Genomic DNA, 17,375 nt, shown 5'->3' on the forward strand with positions numbered 1-17,375 from the left:
TTTGCTCTCAACCTCAGCCCAGCTCTGAGAGCTTCCAGCTGGCACTGCCTTGGGGCAAGCTGGCACTCGGCCCCCCGGCCTGGGCTGGCGTTGGGGAGGGTTTTCTAAAGCACCCGTGGTCACTTTGTCGCTGAAGCCCGGGGGATTTTCAGTGGGATTTCGGTGATTAAGAAAACGCCGCCCGTCATGCTGGTCTCCTGTGGCTGAGCGACCCGACGGCAGATGCTCAATGCCTTTGTACCGCCTGCCCCGTACAGCAGAGCCGTGGGGTGATCCGGCTCCGTGGGGCAGGAAGCAGCCTGTTTTTTAAAGTCCCAAGTGTAAGGGGTCTATTAGCCTCTTACTGAAACTTAGTGGGTCTTTTTGGTTGGCCATCTCTTGAGGAAGCAGGACCCTGAAACAGACACAGCCCCCAGGGCCAGTGGAGAGAGGAATCCTCCATCTTTAGGGCAGACCCCAGCCTGCACGCATGCAGGGAGTGCAGGGGTGGGAAAGCCCAACCTGGCCACCAGGGAGGAGTAAACTCCCCACCAGCTCGGCCGATGGCTCGTGTGTGAGGTGTCCCTGGCCCATGGGGGGCCCATGTGACAGAGCTCAAGGTAATAGCCCCGGTAACCGGTCCCCCAGACTTCCTAGGGCCTTGCTCCCACTCTAACTGGGGTGGAGCTACAGCAAAGGGGTGGGGTCATGGTGTAGCGGGGGGGGGGGGGCCATTAGAGAGGCCCCAGGGAGCGGGAGCCTGCTTATTAGAGATGAGCCTGATCCCGCCCTGCTTTGGAGAGGCCTGAAAGGTGTCGTTGGGGGCTGCGTCGACGGCGAAGCTACGGGCCGGGCTGCAGTTCCCCGGGGACCCTCAGTCCCGCCCCACGCTCTGTCCCGTCGCCCCGGGACGCTCCTGCTGCCTCGCTGCTTGTTGTTGGCCGAGTCGGTGCCTAGCGGAGCCTTTCCCCCAGGACCCAAGCTGCCGCGACCTGCCCTGTTCGTTCCCCAAACAAACACGCAGCAGGTTGGATCCTTTCCCGGAGCCACCGAGTCTCAGATCCCAGCCCCACACCTGGGGCCCCCCCCCCCCCCCTCCCGGGCCTTTGCTCGGCGCCTACGCTGCACACCTGTCTCCAGGCTGCGGTCACGCTCATGTGACAGGACTCGGGTTCCACCCAAACGCCAGGGAACGGCCCTGGTAACCAGGCCCTCTGCCTGGGCCCCGCAGTCCTCCAGGGCCGCTCTGGCTGCGTGCCCAGCTCGGCACGGCTGCATCTGTCCGTGCTGCTGCAGCAGCTGCAGCTCCCTCCTCCCGTGCGCACACACACCCGGATTCTCCCAGGCGGGTCAGGTGCAGGTGCCAAAGGGGAACCGCTCCGGGCTAAAAAGAAGGCAGCCAGGGGAGGCTTGTCTGTCTCTGCCGGCAGGGCGAGTGGAGCGGTGCCCTCCGGTTGCTAATGTCTCGCAGAGCCCAGAGCCAGGTGGACTCCTCCCAGCGGGACCCCCGCCCAGCCAAGAAAGGGGGCATCAGGAAGCGGCTCTCCCAGCTCTTCTCCAGAAGCGAGATCAGCCTGACGGAGCTGCAGAGGAAGGAGGGCAGCAGGGACGGGTCTGGCGCCCCAGGAGCTGCAGCCCAGCAGGATGGGAAAGGGAAGGGCAGGAGGAAAGAGAAGAGGAGCAAGGAGCAGGGGTCCTTGGAGAGGTGAGACCTGGGAGGTGGGCAGCGGGTGAGGTGAAGCTGCTGGCTGGTGGAGAAGGGGGCTGGAGAACGTCGGCCGGTGTCCGCACACCTGCCAGGTGGGTGGGTGCGTTTGCACGGTGGCGTGACGGGTGTGTTTGTGCCTGCACCGGAGCGACCGTGGCAGGCACGTGTGTTGGTGTGCTAGGTGTGTTTTCACATGTGCCTGACGAGGCGAGGTGTATGTGGTGGGCGTGTTTGTCCAGGCGCATGTGTGATTGCGAGCACACGTGTGTGTTTGTGCTCGGGGCATGTTCCACGTTCAGCTATGGATGTTTATCGCCCCCGCCCACACTCCCCACCTGCCGATGGACTGAGCTGCGGCCATGCGGCCAGCCTGGCCTTTTCTCCTGGTGTGTTACAAGAGCCCTTTCAGGAAGCTGTCCCACTGCTGAGTCAGCCAGGGAGGCCAATAGGAATGGCCGTGTGATAGGATACTCAGCTCTGGGTCTGGTTTCCATTCCCAGCCCAGGAGGAGGCGGGAGGAAGGGTCTGAATTCTCGCCTATATCACCTTTGTGTGGACAGGTCGCTATCTGGACTGCCTGGCCCTTTCCTGATGGGTCCAAGCTTGCAGTGGCCGTGTCCAGACCATATACACTTGGTGGTCTCAGAATCTGATCGATGCTTAGTGTAACCACACCCAGTCACTACACGCCCAGCAGTCCATCCAGCCCGGCCACATCACAGTCACAGTGTCTGGTCCATACACAATGGACACAGTCCCACTGCCTGGTCCAGATCCTCCTAACATGCAGCATGATCTGTGTTTGCAGCCCCGGTATCCGGTCTATACAGAGCTTGGCTCCATGGTGCCCAGTCCTTATGGACCTCAACATGGGAAGCAAAGTCCCTGCGAGATAGAGTCGAGGGACCCATGGGCAGTCTATGCTCATGGACTGGAAGTTTCTGCCTTCTGAGGGAAACGTTGGTTCTTCTCTTGATGGGCTATGACCTTTGGGAGACAACCGGAAAGCCCAGACCCTCCCCTCCTTCCGCCTGGAGATGGGTGTGAGCCAGGCAGTTCGGATTCAGATCCAGATCTGAGCTTTCCCCAAGGTCGGGCACGTCAGGCTCTGAGGCCCTGCTCTGAGCCCGGCGCTAGCCCCAGTGTCTCCCCCTTGACTTTGTGCTTCACTCTAGGATGGCCGAGGAGTATGAGCCCTCAGGCGGGGGAAGACGGAGCGCAGAGCCCCTCCCTCCCAGCAGGCCCCAGAAGTCATCGTTGAAGGTGAGGCCTCCTTGGCGTGAATGGCTGTCGGAAGGACCCGTCTCTGGCTTGGGGTGGTTAGAAAGGACCTTGCTCATCTCCTGGGGCGCAAGGAGCTGCAGACGGCCTGTGAGCTTCCCCTGTGAGGGGCCGGCAGGTCGGTTGCTGCAGGCTCTCTTCCCTCTGGTAACTAATATTCACAGGCCAACAAGTAACCACGGGATCACTCAGCCCTTCGTGCTGCTGGCAGCAGGGGCCCCGGGCACTGGGCATCTCAGAGCGCAAGGCCATGGCCAGGCTGCTCTACTGCACGTGCCGGAGGCTGGCCCCGCTGTTGGTGCCGGCAGCCCTGGCACATGTAAGGTTTAAGGAGACAGGTTCCCCAGCTGGGCTGGAGTGTGGCCTAGTGGTTAAAGGAGGGACCTGGAGACTTGGGTTTTCTTCCTGGCTCTGCCGCTCACCTGCTCTGTGACGTTGGACAAGTCGCCGAACCATTGTGTGCCTCAGTTTCCCCACCTGTAAATGGATAATAGTACTCGCCTTCCTGGTGGTGGTGGTGGGGGTTTACTGTGAGATCCCCATGGGGCAGGACCCTGCTTTCAGAACTGCAGCCTTCTGTGCCTCTCCTGTCAGAGGCCTCCTCCATCGCGGGATGGGAGTATCCCAGAGGTTTGCCTGGTTGCTTTCCAGTAGGTCTGGGGGCGAGGGTCAGTGCTGGGTGCAGTGATGCTTGTGGGCGTGGCGTGTCACTTCAAGAGCAGCAGATGCTCCAGGCTCTCAACGTGCATCACAAAAGTTAGTAAATGATGCCCCAGGCCCGGCCCCTTGGAGGTGGGGCAGTCTCATTATCCCTGGTTACAGATGGGGAAACTGAGGCACGGGGAAGGGAAATGACTTGAAGGGTCAGTGACCCTGTAGGCCAGATTCTCCCCAGCCTTGTGCTGTGTGGTGGCATTTACACCGTTGTTACTGGGTTGTGTTTTCCGCTCGCTCTCCACCGGGGTATATTGGTGACACAAAGTGCAAGGCAGGGGAGAATCAGAGTCAGGAACAGAACCCGGGAGTCCTGGCTCCCCATCCATCCCTTACTCTAATTAGCAGACCACCCTGGAATTCATGTCGCTTTGCTCTCGGGGGGCCTTTGTCCTCCAGCCTCCCCCCACCCCCCCCCCAGTGATCTCCCTGACTTCTGCAGCTGCAGCAGCATGACCAGGGCCATTTCCCATGGCGCAAGGGTGCCCTCTCTTGGGAGTTCAGGAGCACGACGGGACAATAAGTGCAATGCCTTGTAATCTCCTGTTTCCAATGTAATTTTGTCTGCACTTCGACCTGGCCAGCGTTTGAAAGCCATAAACAGGGATGTCCGGGGAGAAAGACATGGGCCCACCACAATCCATTGGGCTGGGACAGCTTTGTGGAGGGACAAACTCTCCACACTAGGGAAAGTGTTTGCGCATCGCTGTCTTTTCTCCAGCTCTCTGTCTGTGTTTCCCTCTGTCTCTCACCTGTCTGTCCATCATGCTGAATAATCTACTTTCTGTCTGCAAGACACCTAGCCCGGTGCTGTGGCAGGAGCTGAGCGTGTGTGATCTAGTCTGTGCTTTGCAGGGCTACGGCCCGGTCTTTAGGAGGAAGGGATTTTTCCCACCATTGAATGTGGCCCCAAATTCCACACCACGATGTTCCTTCTGCCCGTGTTTACAACGCCAGTGCCGGCAAATGAGCAGGAACAATCAGGCAGCTGGCTCTGAGCCTCCCAGCTGAGTGGAATGGATCTGTGCTGGGCCCAGAAACTCACTCTGGTATCCAGAGGCAGAGTCGCCAGCTGGGCAAACCACCGGAGCAGCAGCAGAAGCAGCACGGTGCTAAGCAGCGGGTCGTGCAAGGCACTGCTTGTACAACACATTTCACAGTTGCAGAGAAGGAAATGAGCCAGTGCAAGCCTCCCCTCTGAATGTGCTGCTCCATTCCCAGAATCAGGGGCAGCTAGTTCATTCCAGGACAGGGGTCGCAAGCCCCCTAACTATTGGGAGGAGGAGATTTGAACAGGAGGTAGTTTGGCAGCTGCAGTTAATTTGGAGCAGAGTTAGGGCGTGGAGCCGCTAATGCTAATTGCAAGTAGCCAAAAATCATGTCAGCCCCCCAGAATCATGAGATAGGCTTAAAAAAACCATAACATTTTAAAAAACCAATTAATGGTGGGTTCTTTATATGGGGGGCTCTGGCTTTTCTCTGCCATCCTGAGGGCTAGGACCTTACTTTCGTTTTAATGGAAGCCGAGGGTCCCATTTGATTACCTGACTCCAGGAGCTGGGGCTTTATGAGAACCACCAACTATCACAAGCTTCATGATAAAATCGTGAGCGTGGGCAATGCTCCATGGCAGTCGTTGAGTGTCTCTAGAACCCGATCTGTTCCCAGGGCAAACAGTCTGAGGCCTCTGCTAGACCTGCTCTGAGGTTCCTGCATGTCTCTCCTCCAGTCCCTGCTTTCCCTCGGAGCAGGGGGCTGAGACTCCAGAGAAGAATTTGCCCCGGGACAGTGTAGGGGTGCCTAGATTTCAGCAGAGACACTGCTAGGCTGTTCAGCCGTGCTGAGGAGCCTTGGTAGGAACTGGCTATAGCCAATCAAGCCAATGAACGCCTAGGAATGTCACAGGACAGAAAACAACCCAGTATTTATTAAAGGAGAGAAACCTGCCCCCTAGTGCCTGCTCTGGGCTGCATGAGTCACACCCCATCCTGTTATTAGCACAGTTGTCTTTGGAAGCCGCCCATCAGGTGGGGTCAGGGGACACGTGAAGGTGGCGGATCTAATCTGTCCAGGGTGTCTCTGGAATACGTGCGCTCCACCGACCTAAGTCTCCTTGGCAGGTAGTGAATCGTTCCAGCTCCTTGCTGCTGCCCCAGTGACTCCTGTGGGTGGAGCCCCTCTGGCTGTTTGCACGGAAGCCAGAGCTTTGCCCTTGGGAAAGGCTGGAGCCACGTTCTCGCATGACTCAGCTGGCTCCAGGGGAACCACTAGCTGCCTGGGACGGTGCAGGGGCCAGCGGGGATTATGTAAAGCTGTGATCGCTCTGCTGCCACACGTCAGATCCACGTCGCTGCCAGCCTGCACACCCCAGAGACTGGGCCCTATGCCAGGGAGTGACACAGGGGCCACCTCCTATCTGCTGGGTCAGGAGCTAAGGTCTCCCCCATTGGCCCAGGACAGGGATCTCCTCTAGTGACCAGGAGTTACTGCAGTCCAGTGACACAGGACTTGGACCTGATCCAGGGACCAGCACCTAAGTGGCTGCGTCAGAGGTTAGACCCTTCCCTGAGAGTTGGGGTGGGCTCTCCTTCCGTGGCTAGGAGCTACCATAGCCCCAAGGGACATGGAGTCCCAGACCTAACCCAGTGGGACAGGGGACAGGCCTTACTGAGTGACAGACGCACCAGGATTTCCTAGCGCGTGGGGTCTCCTCCACTCCCCCAGCAGCTGGGGGAGGGGCTTTCTCTGTTGACCCCAGAACCAGGACTTCCCTCCTCCTACTGCAGTGATGCAGCACAGCTGATCTGCACGGCCACTGCCGTTCCTGGGGCAGTTTGCGTGAAACGGACAGTCAGAGACAAAGTGTTGGGCACTGGCCAGTCTCCTGGATCCCCTCCCCTGCCAGTCCTGAGCCCGCATTCTTTTCTTGGTGTTGCCCTGTAGCTGCGGGAGCCAGGGAAGGACACTCTGACCCTGCCATTGCTGTCCCAGTTGTCTCCTGGGCTCACACTTTCCTCTTCCCTCTTTCACCAGCAGGAGACTCTGGCTGAGACCCAGAGCTGTCCACTTGCCCCTGTTAACAGAGAGATCCCCATGTGGGAGCCATCTCAGCACAGAGATCAAGGATGCACATATAAAGCAGACCCACAGACAGGCACTGGCAAGCCCCATGCAAGGTGGAAATGCAGTCGTCAGGGCGCAGGTGGCTTGGAAGATGGGCTATGGATCCTTTCCTCACTCACGTGCCAGTTCCAATCCAGCCAGAAACCAACTCTGACCACCATATGTGTGAAGCAAACCAGGGTGGAGGGGAAGGGGTGGTTCAGGCCAGTGCTCTGTGAGAAAACGACGTCACACTGGAGCTCTTGTTGCAGACTCAGCAGAGGCTAAGGGTTGGACGAGCCGTGGAGCCGGGCCAGGCCTCCCTAGGTCAGCGCTGAGGTGCACAAGCGGAACAGGGCGAGGGTGGCTTGCCCTGCCGATGCCCGTGCTGTCCCTATCCGGCGGATACGCGCTCTGCCAGGCTGGTATGCCAGCACTAGGAGGCTGAGGGTATCTGGACTGTCCCGTACTGCTCGGATCTAATCCGGCAGCGTGGACGTGTCAGTTGTAAAACCAGGGAGGGGGTGACACCGAGTGTTGGGCGGAGGAGGGACACTGAATTCCAGCTTCTAGGACAGTGGATCCTGCCCTAGTGAGCCGTGGGTCTCAGGTTGGAGGCTCTCGCTGATGCTCTTGCGGCTCCTGCTAGCCAGGGCTGTTTGGGGAGGGCTGTTTGGGGATGGCTGTTTGGAGCGGGCGTGCTTTAGGATGCTTGCCCCTCTCCGCTGCCTCCTGCCTGGTGCACCCTCTCATGACCCCCTCTCCTTCCCCCCACAGCCCCATGCTCTCAGCTACTCAGAGTCCGACCTCTGGAGGAACGGCCTCCTGCGGACGTTTGGAAGCCTCCCCTGGCGGAGGCGGCAAAGCAGCCAGCTGGAGCTCTCGGGCACCGGCGCTGGCAGAAGAGGACATCAGGGGAGCTCCCTGGGCCAGCCCTGGCCTTTCGGGCGGCTTCAGAGACCCGCTGTCGGCAGTGATTTGGATATGGGAGGCCGGCCTGACTTGTGCTCTGCTGGGAACCTGGCCGGAGAGTGGGAGACTCCAGAGCCAGCTGCTCGGCCCATGGACACAGAGGACTCCAAGCCAGCCAGACCCAGCGAAGAGGAAATCTGCACATCCTTTGACTCTCTGCTGTGCAAAGAAGATGGGAGCTCCTGGGGAGAGTCTGTCTCCATCAGCAGCACCTCTCTGTACTTCCCCACCAGCCCCGAGACACAGGTGGAAGACCTCAAGCTTCCAGCTGCCCAGGAGGAACCCAGCAGAGCCCCGGGGTCTCTGTCGGAGTGGGCTGAAAGCATTTTCCAAGAGCTTTTAGACTCAGGGACTTTGTGCCCTAAGGCAGTGGGACAGCCAGACCACGTGAGCCGTGGCTGCAGGGAATCCATCTCTGAACCGGAGACCTGTGCATTCACCAGCCCTGCGTATAATCGCATCAGCAGGACGGAGGAACCTGCAGTAGCCAGGGAGAGCCCTGTTCTGGGGTGCCCTCAGGAGACTATCTGTGGTGTTGACCCTGCTCCTTCCAAGAGGCCTGCGAAGATCCGCTACGAGGTAATGATCACTTTGGCCAAGGAAGAGGAAAAGGGTGTGAAGAGCGAAGCAGAGGACCTGGCGAGGGTACGTGAGAATGGACCAGGATCCCACGGAGCCACGCAATCAGCTGGGGAGGCAGGCGTTTCTCAGCAGGTTGCTGAGTCGCAGAAAATGAATGAGCAAAGTCCCGGGGAACCAGCCAGACCGGCTCCCCAGCTGTCAACAGGCACGGAATTCCAAAACTTCACACTGCAAAGGGAGGGTCCTGCTGGGGAGACTGGGCAGATCCGCCCAGTCACAGGGTGCCTGGTGACACCGCTGCATGGATCAGAGCCCAGCCCCAGGCAGAGACAGGACTGGCAGGAACAGAGCCTGGCACGCCGCAGGGACGTCTGGGCAGCGGAGGGGAGAGGGGAGAGCTGTCAACCCAGCAGGTACGTGAGGAAAGAGGTTTCAGAAGGAACCCGCGGTTGGTGCACTGGCTGGGCCGATTGGCAAGAATTCGGGAGGGAGGCATGTCTCAGCACAGACCGGAGCCAGCCTGTCTCTGCTCCCCACACTGGGAGCTATTTCCAGCCTGACACCTGAGTGTTCACTCTCTGTGAGCAGCTGGGAAGTGACCCGAGAAGGGGAACCTCTGGCCTGATTCGCAGAGGGCCTGCGGGCCCACTGATGTCATGGGGGACGGCGGGGGTGGGGCGGGCTCAGAACCAAGCCACTCATTCATAAAAACAGTGAAAGGGGCTCCCGAGTTCTGGCCTGGTATAAATTCTGGCAGGCCAGGGGTTGGATCTGGGGGTCTCAGCTCTAAAAATGCAGGGCCAGATTCAGCTCTCAGTTCCATGGGTGTCAATGCAGAGTGGAGTTACTCCGGATTTGCTCCTGGGACCTGACAGCAGAATTCAACCTGCTAGGGGCATAAAGAAACAACCTGGATCGGGGGGAAGGGAGCTACTTTCCAACCCGTGTATTCAACCCCCTTTCAGCTGCTATTCCCTCCTGTCTCAGTCGTGCTCCTTGGGATGAGTGGCTTTCCCCTGGGTTTTGAAAGCCTGTTCACCCCAAATGCTTTTAACAGCCCGGAGGGTTTGAGGCAATCTGGGTAACGCTGGAGGAGGGTTTAGTTCTGATTCTCCTTTTATTCGATCTTGGCTATTTTAAATATTTTAGTGACTTTGTGCCTGAGATGGAATCAGTCAGCCAACTGAGCAGGAGGGGGGAAAATCAGTCCCAGTTATCTAGGCTAACCTGCCTTGTCCTAATCATTAACCCAATCTATCTGACAGTAAACACACCGGCCAAACTCCTCCCAGGCAGCAGGGATCATGACCTCTTTATTTTCAGTAAAGACCACAGGGCGCTGGCTGCAGACAGGATTTCCATTAGGCCCCACTGGGTAGCCAGCCCTTCCTTGTGTGTTCAGATGCCTGGTGCTGTTATATGGGCAGCTCAGTCTTTGTGCGTGCAGATGTGTCTTTTGTAGGAGCAGGGTACTCGCTGATTTTGTTGTTGAAAATGTGGCTCCACCTATGCGATGTAGGCGTCCAGGGCAGAGGAAGCAGCCTTATGTAGACACCAACATCATGAAATGTCAGCTGAGAAGAAACAGGCAGAAGACAGCCGGGGCTCTTTCCTCAAGGTCACTGGTTCAAAGCCACTGCCCGTAAGTGGTGGCTAGAACTTGTTACCATCTGATGCCTACCTATCCAGGGGCCTGGGTGACGTGAGTCTGGTGGTCTCCATCTAGTTCCTAATGCGGATGTGTCCACGTCACGAAAGCCTCCGTTGCAAGTGACGCTGATCGGCACAGCTGACGTTGCGATTTCTTGTTGTGTGGGGCCAGTGATGTTGGAACAATGTTTATAACGGAGGGGTGCTGAGCGCCATTGAACAAAACTCTAAACCCTGTATGTGATGGAAACCACCCCCAGCACCCCTAGTTCTAGCACCCCTGTGTGTGACTGCAGGGGGCAGGGTACTTGGGGGCCCTTAACACAGTTTGGATTAGGAGCATTAAACTATCCACATTGGGAATCATAATAATAATAGCAATACTCATAGACTTTAAGGCCAGAAGGGACCATCGTGATCAGCTAGTCTGATCTCCTGCACATCGCAGGCCACCGAGCCTTGCCCGCCCACTCTTGTAACAGACTCCTACCCTTGGGCTGAGTTACTGAAGTCCTCAAATCCTGATTTAAAGACTTCACTACCTAGCTCTTACGGAGAACTTTTCATCAGGAAACCTCAAAGCACTTCCCGAAGGCGGTCAGTACATGCAGCTCTTGGTACTGCAGCTTTAAAGGACAGACACAGAGAAACTCAGTCAGTAGGTGAAATGCCAAGGCTCTCAGTTGTCCAATAAAAGATGTTACCTCACCCACCAGGGCTTTTAGCATTTGCAGTTAGAGGGAAGGTTGGACACCAAGATGCACCTTGCCACATATTCTAAAGGTCACCAGGTCTGGGCTGAGCCATCATTCTGGCGGGAATGAATTCCAGAAGCCAGCGGCTGCTTCTGAGGATTCCCAGCTTCTGACTCCTTCCTGGGAGCATCGCCCATGGGACAGACAGCCCGAGTCTCCCGATGAATGCAGATGGTGGTGTGAGTCAGGGGGGGAGAGTCTGCTTCTTAGGTAACTTGGACTTATGTCATTTCGGGCCTTCACTTTCCCCAGGAGGTGGAGCAGAGCACCGCTGTGAGGTGCTCCCGCCAGCCCATTTTGCTCGGCAGGTGGCCAGAGACGTTTTCTGCAGAAGCCAAAGCTTCCAGGTGGCCTTTGGAGTCGAGCGGGTGAATGAGGCCTGCATCCCAAAGGAAGCAATATCAGCCCTTGACCAGCTGTGGGGGGAAGAAATTGTTTCTGGCCCCTGAAGCAATCTGGGCATCTAAAAGTAGCGAGAGGAGCCTGCCAACCCCCCAAGATTGTGAATCACCAGCAGTCGACAGGGAGATGCCCACAACCGAGGGAGCGGTCACAGACTGAACCAGCCTCTCAGTGCTTCCTTTGCCAGCCTGCATCAGCTCCATCTTGTCTGACTGATTTGCAGCCAGCTGGCTTGCATCCAGACACCCATCTCTGCCAGACACTGGGAGAGCCCAGAGAGAGAGAGCGCTCTGGGGCCAGATGGAGATCGGCGTGCCATCAGCGCTGTGATGGCTCTGTAGCCCAATGAGGAGGCGCGGCGTCTGTCGGAAGGGGGGCGGGGGCAGGCACATACTGAGTCTCAGAAGGTAGGACTTTGCCGTACGGCCCCCTGCCCCGAGCCGCTTGCAATCTAGGTTCATTATGATGAGCTGTGATGCAGGCCAGGATGATGACGGGCGAGGCGGAAGGAGGGTTACACTAAAAACAGGCGTGGGGCTGTTTGTCCCTCCCCAGGTGCTCCTCACGGTGTTTCCCTGGTTATTAACGCAGGTGGGACTTGCGCTTCTAAAGCATTGAGCCAGTTCTGAAGATCCCACCGGTCGCATGAAGGGAGTGGGACTTCTGCAGAGTGACCTGAATGACGAAAGGGGCTGAATGGCCTTCAGGGGTAGGGAGTTCATCCGATCCAAGGCATGGAGGGCTGGGGACAGCCTGGCAGACCGCACCTGGGCAGGGATTATATCCTCTGCCCATTTGATTCTGTCCGTGAAATTGAAGAATCCCTGGCTGCTGCTTTGGGGGAAGGGCCGAGAGCTGCTCTTGGAGAGGAGGAATGTACCCAGGGATGTAGGTAGAGAGGGAGGGAGCTGTCTGGGCTCTCAGGCAAAGGCGGCAGGGCACGGGAAAAAGTGGTGCCAGGATGCTGGCTGTGATCAGTTGGCGTACAGAGGGTGACGGGCGCAGGGGACCAGTAGACACAGGGTTGACTCAAACACTCAGAACCAAGGGCCTTCCAGCACGGGGGCAGCCACCCTTTGTCTTACCCTGGGGAAAACTGCACCAGGGCAAATTGTGTCTACACAAGGGATCTTCTCTGGTGCTGCTACACAGGCTGAAAAGCCTGCGTAGACAGCGCCTCAGCCCCATAACCTGCTAACTTCAGGGTAGTGCTCTTCTTTTGCTGCAGGGGGTTTGAAGGGCCGTCTTCCTGCTGGCTTTCTTGGTTCAAAGGTTTCCTCTGAGCAGCATGCCCTTCTCCTCTCTCTGCTTCCGGCTCCCCTGGCTCCATTGCTGTACAGCTGAGGAAGTCGCAGGGCAGCTCCGACACCCAGGCTTTGACCAAGTGACATTGAACAAACTTCTTAGGTAGAGACACTGTGAGAAGCCAAGGATGTTAAATGCTTCCGGCTCAGTCACGTGGGGGGTGCCGGGTAGGGAGAATCCAGCTGGAAGTGGTGCCTGGTTGGGATGCACTGTCAGCTGCCTATTCGTAAACTGAAGCGTGTAATAAAACTATTCTGGGATAGGCACGCCGCATAATTACAGAGTCTCCCCAACACAAGCCAGCGCTTAGCTAGCAGGACGTTGTCTTTGCAAAGGGTAGGCGGGAGGGACGTCCTGTCCTGTCATTTATTCTTCCTGCACGTCCGTAAAATGCCATGGACTTAACAGGGCCAAGACCTTAGCAAGGTTCAGAGTGGGAATGGACATTTATAATGCTGTCCAGCGACAGCAACCATTTTGGAAGAGATGGGTTCACACCAATCTCTGAGTATTAGAGAACAGGGTTAGAAAGAATGTGGGGGACAAATTACCCCACATCTGTTATTGTGGGGTTCTTCTGACACCCGTCTGTGAAGCATCTGGTGCCACCACGGTCAGACAGGGCAGTGGGCTAGACGGACCTCGGGTCTGATTCTGTCTGGCGATCCCTGTGTAAAGAGCCGGGGGCACCCCTGCTGCCACAGAAATAACAACAAAGGGACACATCTGTTGACTTCCGTGGGAGTTTTGCATGAGGAAAAGGCGAGTTTGGCCCAATATTAATTAAAATGTTTCCCGTCTGCTTGAGGAATCTACAGCTGAAACTCCCTGTGGGCAGGCTGCGAGTCAGTCCTTTCGCAAGAGAGGTGAGAGGACGGAGGAAAGGCAGCTCCACTCCTGCTTCCTCAGAGGGAGGGAGGTTCCTGGGCTGGTTGGTTTCTGGCTCGTTTGTTTGCAGTGTTGCTGGCATGGTTTGGCCCAGGCACCCAAGTGACTCATCCTGAAGATTCTGGGCCCTTTGCCCTTTGTAAGTAGGGCAGGCGGGGCTGGCACTGTTCCAGCCGCCCACAGGAAATGCCGGTTGAACGTTTTCCAGCTGGTTTTCACAGGTGCCACTCAGCACCTTCACTTTGGACTAGAACAACTGGTCTAATGTTTGACTGGTTCCTAGGGCGACGGCTCCTCCAGGGAGGAGGCAGCTGCGGCTAATGGGACTCCACCGGAATTTTTCTCTGCGTAACAGGCCTGTGACCCAGGTGCTGGGGTGTGAGCCATCCCTCCTCGCCGTGAGGGGCAGCAGCTGCAATTGCCTCTACGGCCACAGGCCCATGCTACCCTCTAGAGCAGTTTCTAGGTGGTGCTCACCATTAAGCCAAGACTGCCTTTCGCTGTCACCACCTCCTACCAGGACTCCCAAGAAAATGCTGAGCAACAAGTGCATGCCAGGCAGAAAGTCCGGGCCGCGTAAAAGAGGAGGCTACCTGGGGGAGGGCGGGTGTGGTGTGTGGATTTGAGGTTAGTGGGAGGACCTTGGACCAGGCTGCCACCCTGAGGAGGAAGTTCCACAAGAAGGTAGCTGCTCCATGAGGGTGTCTGAAGGGCTCTCGGTGCTGGTGAGTGAGAACAGAGCCAAAGCAGAGAGCTCTGGGCCTTTCCCAAGCTGCCCCAGCACTGACCGCTTCTTGCGTCTCTTCTTTTCTCCCCCTGCAGCTCGCCCAGCTCCTCTGAGTCGTGCCGAGATTTCCCGGGGGCGGAAGGCAAGGAGGCCCAGTCAGAGAGACCACGGGACGCCGGGACAGGGCTAGACCCCGGCCGGTGTGAGATGAAGAAGGTTGGCAGTGGCGCACGCTCCCATCAAGCCAAGCCAGGAGAGTCAGCTCGGAGCACCTGGTTCAGCTGGAAGAAAGCGCCTCCTGATCAGCCCAAGGAAGAGGCCAAGCCCTGCCTCGGCAAGGTCTCCCTGTCGTCACAGAAGTTAGAGGCCGCCACCAACCCTCGAGCCAGGGCCAAGAGCCCCGGCCGAGTGTCAGTCCTGCTGGAGGCCTGGGAGAAGGGGACAATAGGCAGGGAATCTGCAGACTTGCCTTCTCCAACAGACAGCAGATGCTCCCATCCTCCCAGCCGGCAGACGGATTTCTCTGCGCATTCACCAGTATTCTCACAAATCTATTCTCCCGTTCCAAAGGAGACTAGGCCGACTGAAAGGGGGAAGCAGGCTGCTGACAGCACTACGGTCACCGAATCGCAGACAGACGGCCGCCTGCCCGGCGCTGTCAGCACCACGGCGTCCACTGGATCCCCAAGAGAGAGCCACGAGCCCGGTGCAACTGGCACCACTCCGCCCAGTGGGTCCCCAGGAGAAAGCCACGAGCCCAGTGCCGATGGCATCTCTCCCGCAACCAGTTCCCAAAGGCAATGGCCCGTCCCGCACGCTGGCAGCGCTATTGTGTTTAGATCCGAAAGAGAACTCGTCCTGTCGCAAGCCGGAAGCGCGGTTGTGTTTCGTTCAGGAACAGAAGTCGTTATACCGGCCGTTGAGAGCACCAGTGTGTGCGAATCCCCACAAGGGAGGCCCTGCCCGCCCAACGCAGCGAGCAGCACATCTATGGCTGGATCCCAAGGCGAAAGCTGCTGGCACCGTGCTGGTGGAAGCCTGATGGCTGTCGGGGAAGCTGCCAGTGGCTCTGTAGCCGGATCACCGGGAGAAAGCTGCATGATGCAGGCTGAAAGCACTGATGTGAGTGAATCCCAAAGGGACAGGGGCACGCCAGGGCCCATTAGCACCAGCGTCACTGCAGCCCAGTGGCAGAACGGCCCCTTCGCTGTAAACGGAGCCGAAAAAGACGGCAGCCTGGAAGATCTGGGTGGCGCTGTCACAGCTGGGTCAGAAATGGAAAGCGGCATGCCAAGCACTGTGGGTGCCATTTTCACTGCCCCGCTTAGGACAAAGTGCACATCTAATGCTGGCGGTACACCAGAGTATAGCTCCCAAGGAGAAAACGGCAATTCAGAGCCTTTAACTGGAGTACAGCTGTCGCCAATGGACCAGAAAACTGCCTCCCATGCTAAGGTCAGAGGAGAGGGGGATGAACCAGCACAAAATGCCAAGGGATTTGGACAAGAGCCAGACGTTTCATCTGAAGACACCAAGGCCTCCCCTGAAGCCGTGGGCCATGCCCCGCCAACGGGGAGTCACCAGGAGACAGCAGAAGAGGAACCCGACCTGTGTGTGGACATGGAACTTTTGGTGGACACCCTCCGTAACATGCACCCCTCCGAAACCCGGAAGCCTCCCAAGATCTCCCGGCCGTCGCGTTCTTCCTCGCGTGGAAAATACGCCGCCCTGCCGCCGATTGATGAGTATCACGTCGCTCCCAAGTCCCTAGTTCCCCTCCCAGAGTCCCTCAGCGGGCTCTTTGGTCTGACAGAGCAGAAGCCCCTGGAGGAGGAAGGGCCGAAAGGGGAGAACGTGGATCCCACCGAGGAGGTGGAGATAGAGAACCCGTATCTCAGTAAGGATGAGAAGCTGCAGCCCAAAGAGGAGCCTAGGAAAGTTTACCCCTGGGAAAACATGTCAACCGAAACAGGGGAGAAGACGCTGTCCTTCCTGGGGAAGTTGAGGCAGCACTCAGGGGATGAGAAGGCCACGGGCTCTGCTTCCAGGGTGCACCTCAATCAAAGCATCCTTTTCAGTGCTAACACCCTCAAAGGTGCCTCGCTGCTGACAAATTTCCAGGAGCAGAAGGCAGTACCCACAGAAGAAAAGCCCTACTCCCGCTTGGACAACAGCATCCTCTACGGACGGTACATGTCCTCCGTGCTGTCCCCGCTCAAAGCTCTGGAGAAGGAGCGAGAAGGAAGGAGCTCACCCACGCCAATCGACCCAGCTCTGCTAAACGCCAGCGGACAGAGCTGGACACCACCCAATGGACCACAGTCGCAACCCTGCGAGCCTCTGACCTCTGAGCCTTCCCCAGCTGGAGTCCAAGAGATGACCAGAGGCATCCCTCGGGACCCTCGGAAGGCTCTAGGCATAAACCAAAGCACTGGCCAGATTCCTCTGCTCTTCAGGGAGGCTGAGCAGAGATGCGCTCCTCCCCTGTCTCTGGGTCACGCTGCAGCTGGGGTGAGTAAATCCACACTACCCAGACAGGTGAGTCTCAAGAGCTCTGAGCAGGAAGCTGGCTCAGCTTCTCCTCGCCTTTCTTGTGTAGGCAGCAGTCCCAGTAATGCCACGCCACTGAAAGCCTCGTCGAGAGGTAGGGGATTCAGTACTCTCTTCCCAGGTTCTGCCAGGCCCGTGCTGGGAGCTGGTCCAGCACAGCATGTGCGGCAGCGGTTCTAAGCCCTAGCCGCTCCCCGGCCCCATTGCACTGCTCGGACCCATCAGCGTGGGTTCCACAGCTGATGGGGAGAAGTGTGGAGGAAGCTGATGGCACTGGTGGCACCTGGATTCCCAAAACAAAGGGTCGATAATCACAATGCACAGTAATAATAACGTAATTCATAATGGGTCAGCCCAGGCAAAACTCCCTGTGCAGTGGCTGGTTTGGCCTTTGTTATATTTTTCATGGTTGCTGTAAAGTCAGCTGTGCTGAAACCACCGCCAGAGGGAGGCGGGAAGCTTGGCGGTGTTGGCAGTGCGGGGCAGAAGCTGACATGAGCTGCGTGGAGGAGGGCGTTCCACTTTGGCCAGCCTGCACAGTGAAAGCCCCATGGCCTGCCCCTTCCAGGAGCCCTGGGGAGAACGCTGAGCAGTGGGGAGAATGGGCGGCGGGAGCTCAGGCATCCATCAGGCCGAGGCGCTCGGGTGTAGCCACGACTGACGCTAGCCGAGGCGTTACAAATGAATAACATCTCTGGAAGCACACGGGAAAGAATCAGCGTCCTCCCCCACACAGGGTGACCCAGCTGGGAACGGGCAG

The 17,375-nt window shown here is 57.7% G+C and overlaps 1 protein-coding gene across 1 annotated transcript in view; it reads left to right on the top strand.

Moving 5' to 3' along the window:
- Positions 1 to 1,439: 1,439 nt before the first annotated feature.
- CRYBG2 (crystallin beta-gamma domain containing 2) overlaps positions 1,440 to 17,375 on the top strand; it is a 32,220-nt gene continuing 16,284 nt past the window's right edge. Inside the window, exons 1-4 of the mRNA XM_067543368.1 lie at positions 1,440 to 1,684; positions 2,863 to 2,950; positions 7,562 to 8,751; positions 14,161 to 16,603. Coding sequence (XP_067399469.1) covers positions 1,440 to 1,684; positions 2,863 to 2,950; positions 7,562 to 8,751; positions 14,161 to 16,603 — 3,966 coding nt within the window. The remainder of the gene's footprint in view (positions 1,685 to 2,862; positions 2,951 to 7,561; positions 8,752 to 14,160; positions 16,604 to 17,375) is intronic.

This window comes from Emydura macquarii, unplaced genomic scaffold (genome assembly GCF_026122565.2).
Source record: "Emydura macquarii macquarii isolate MOO-44397 ecotype Brisbane River unplaced genomic scaffold, CSIRO-AGI_Emac_v2 contig_820, whole genome shotgun sequence".
Lineage (NCBI taxonomy): Eukaryota > Metazoa > Chordata > Testudines > Chelidae > Emydura > Emydura macquarii.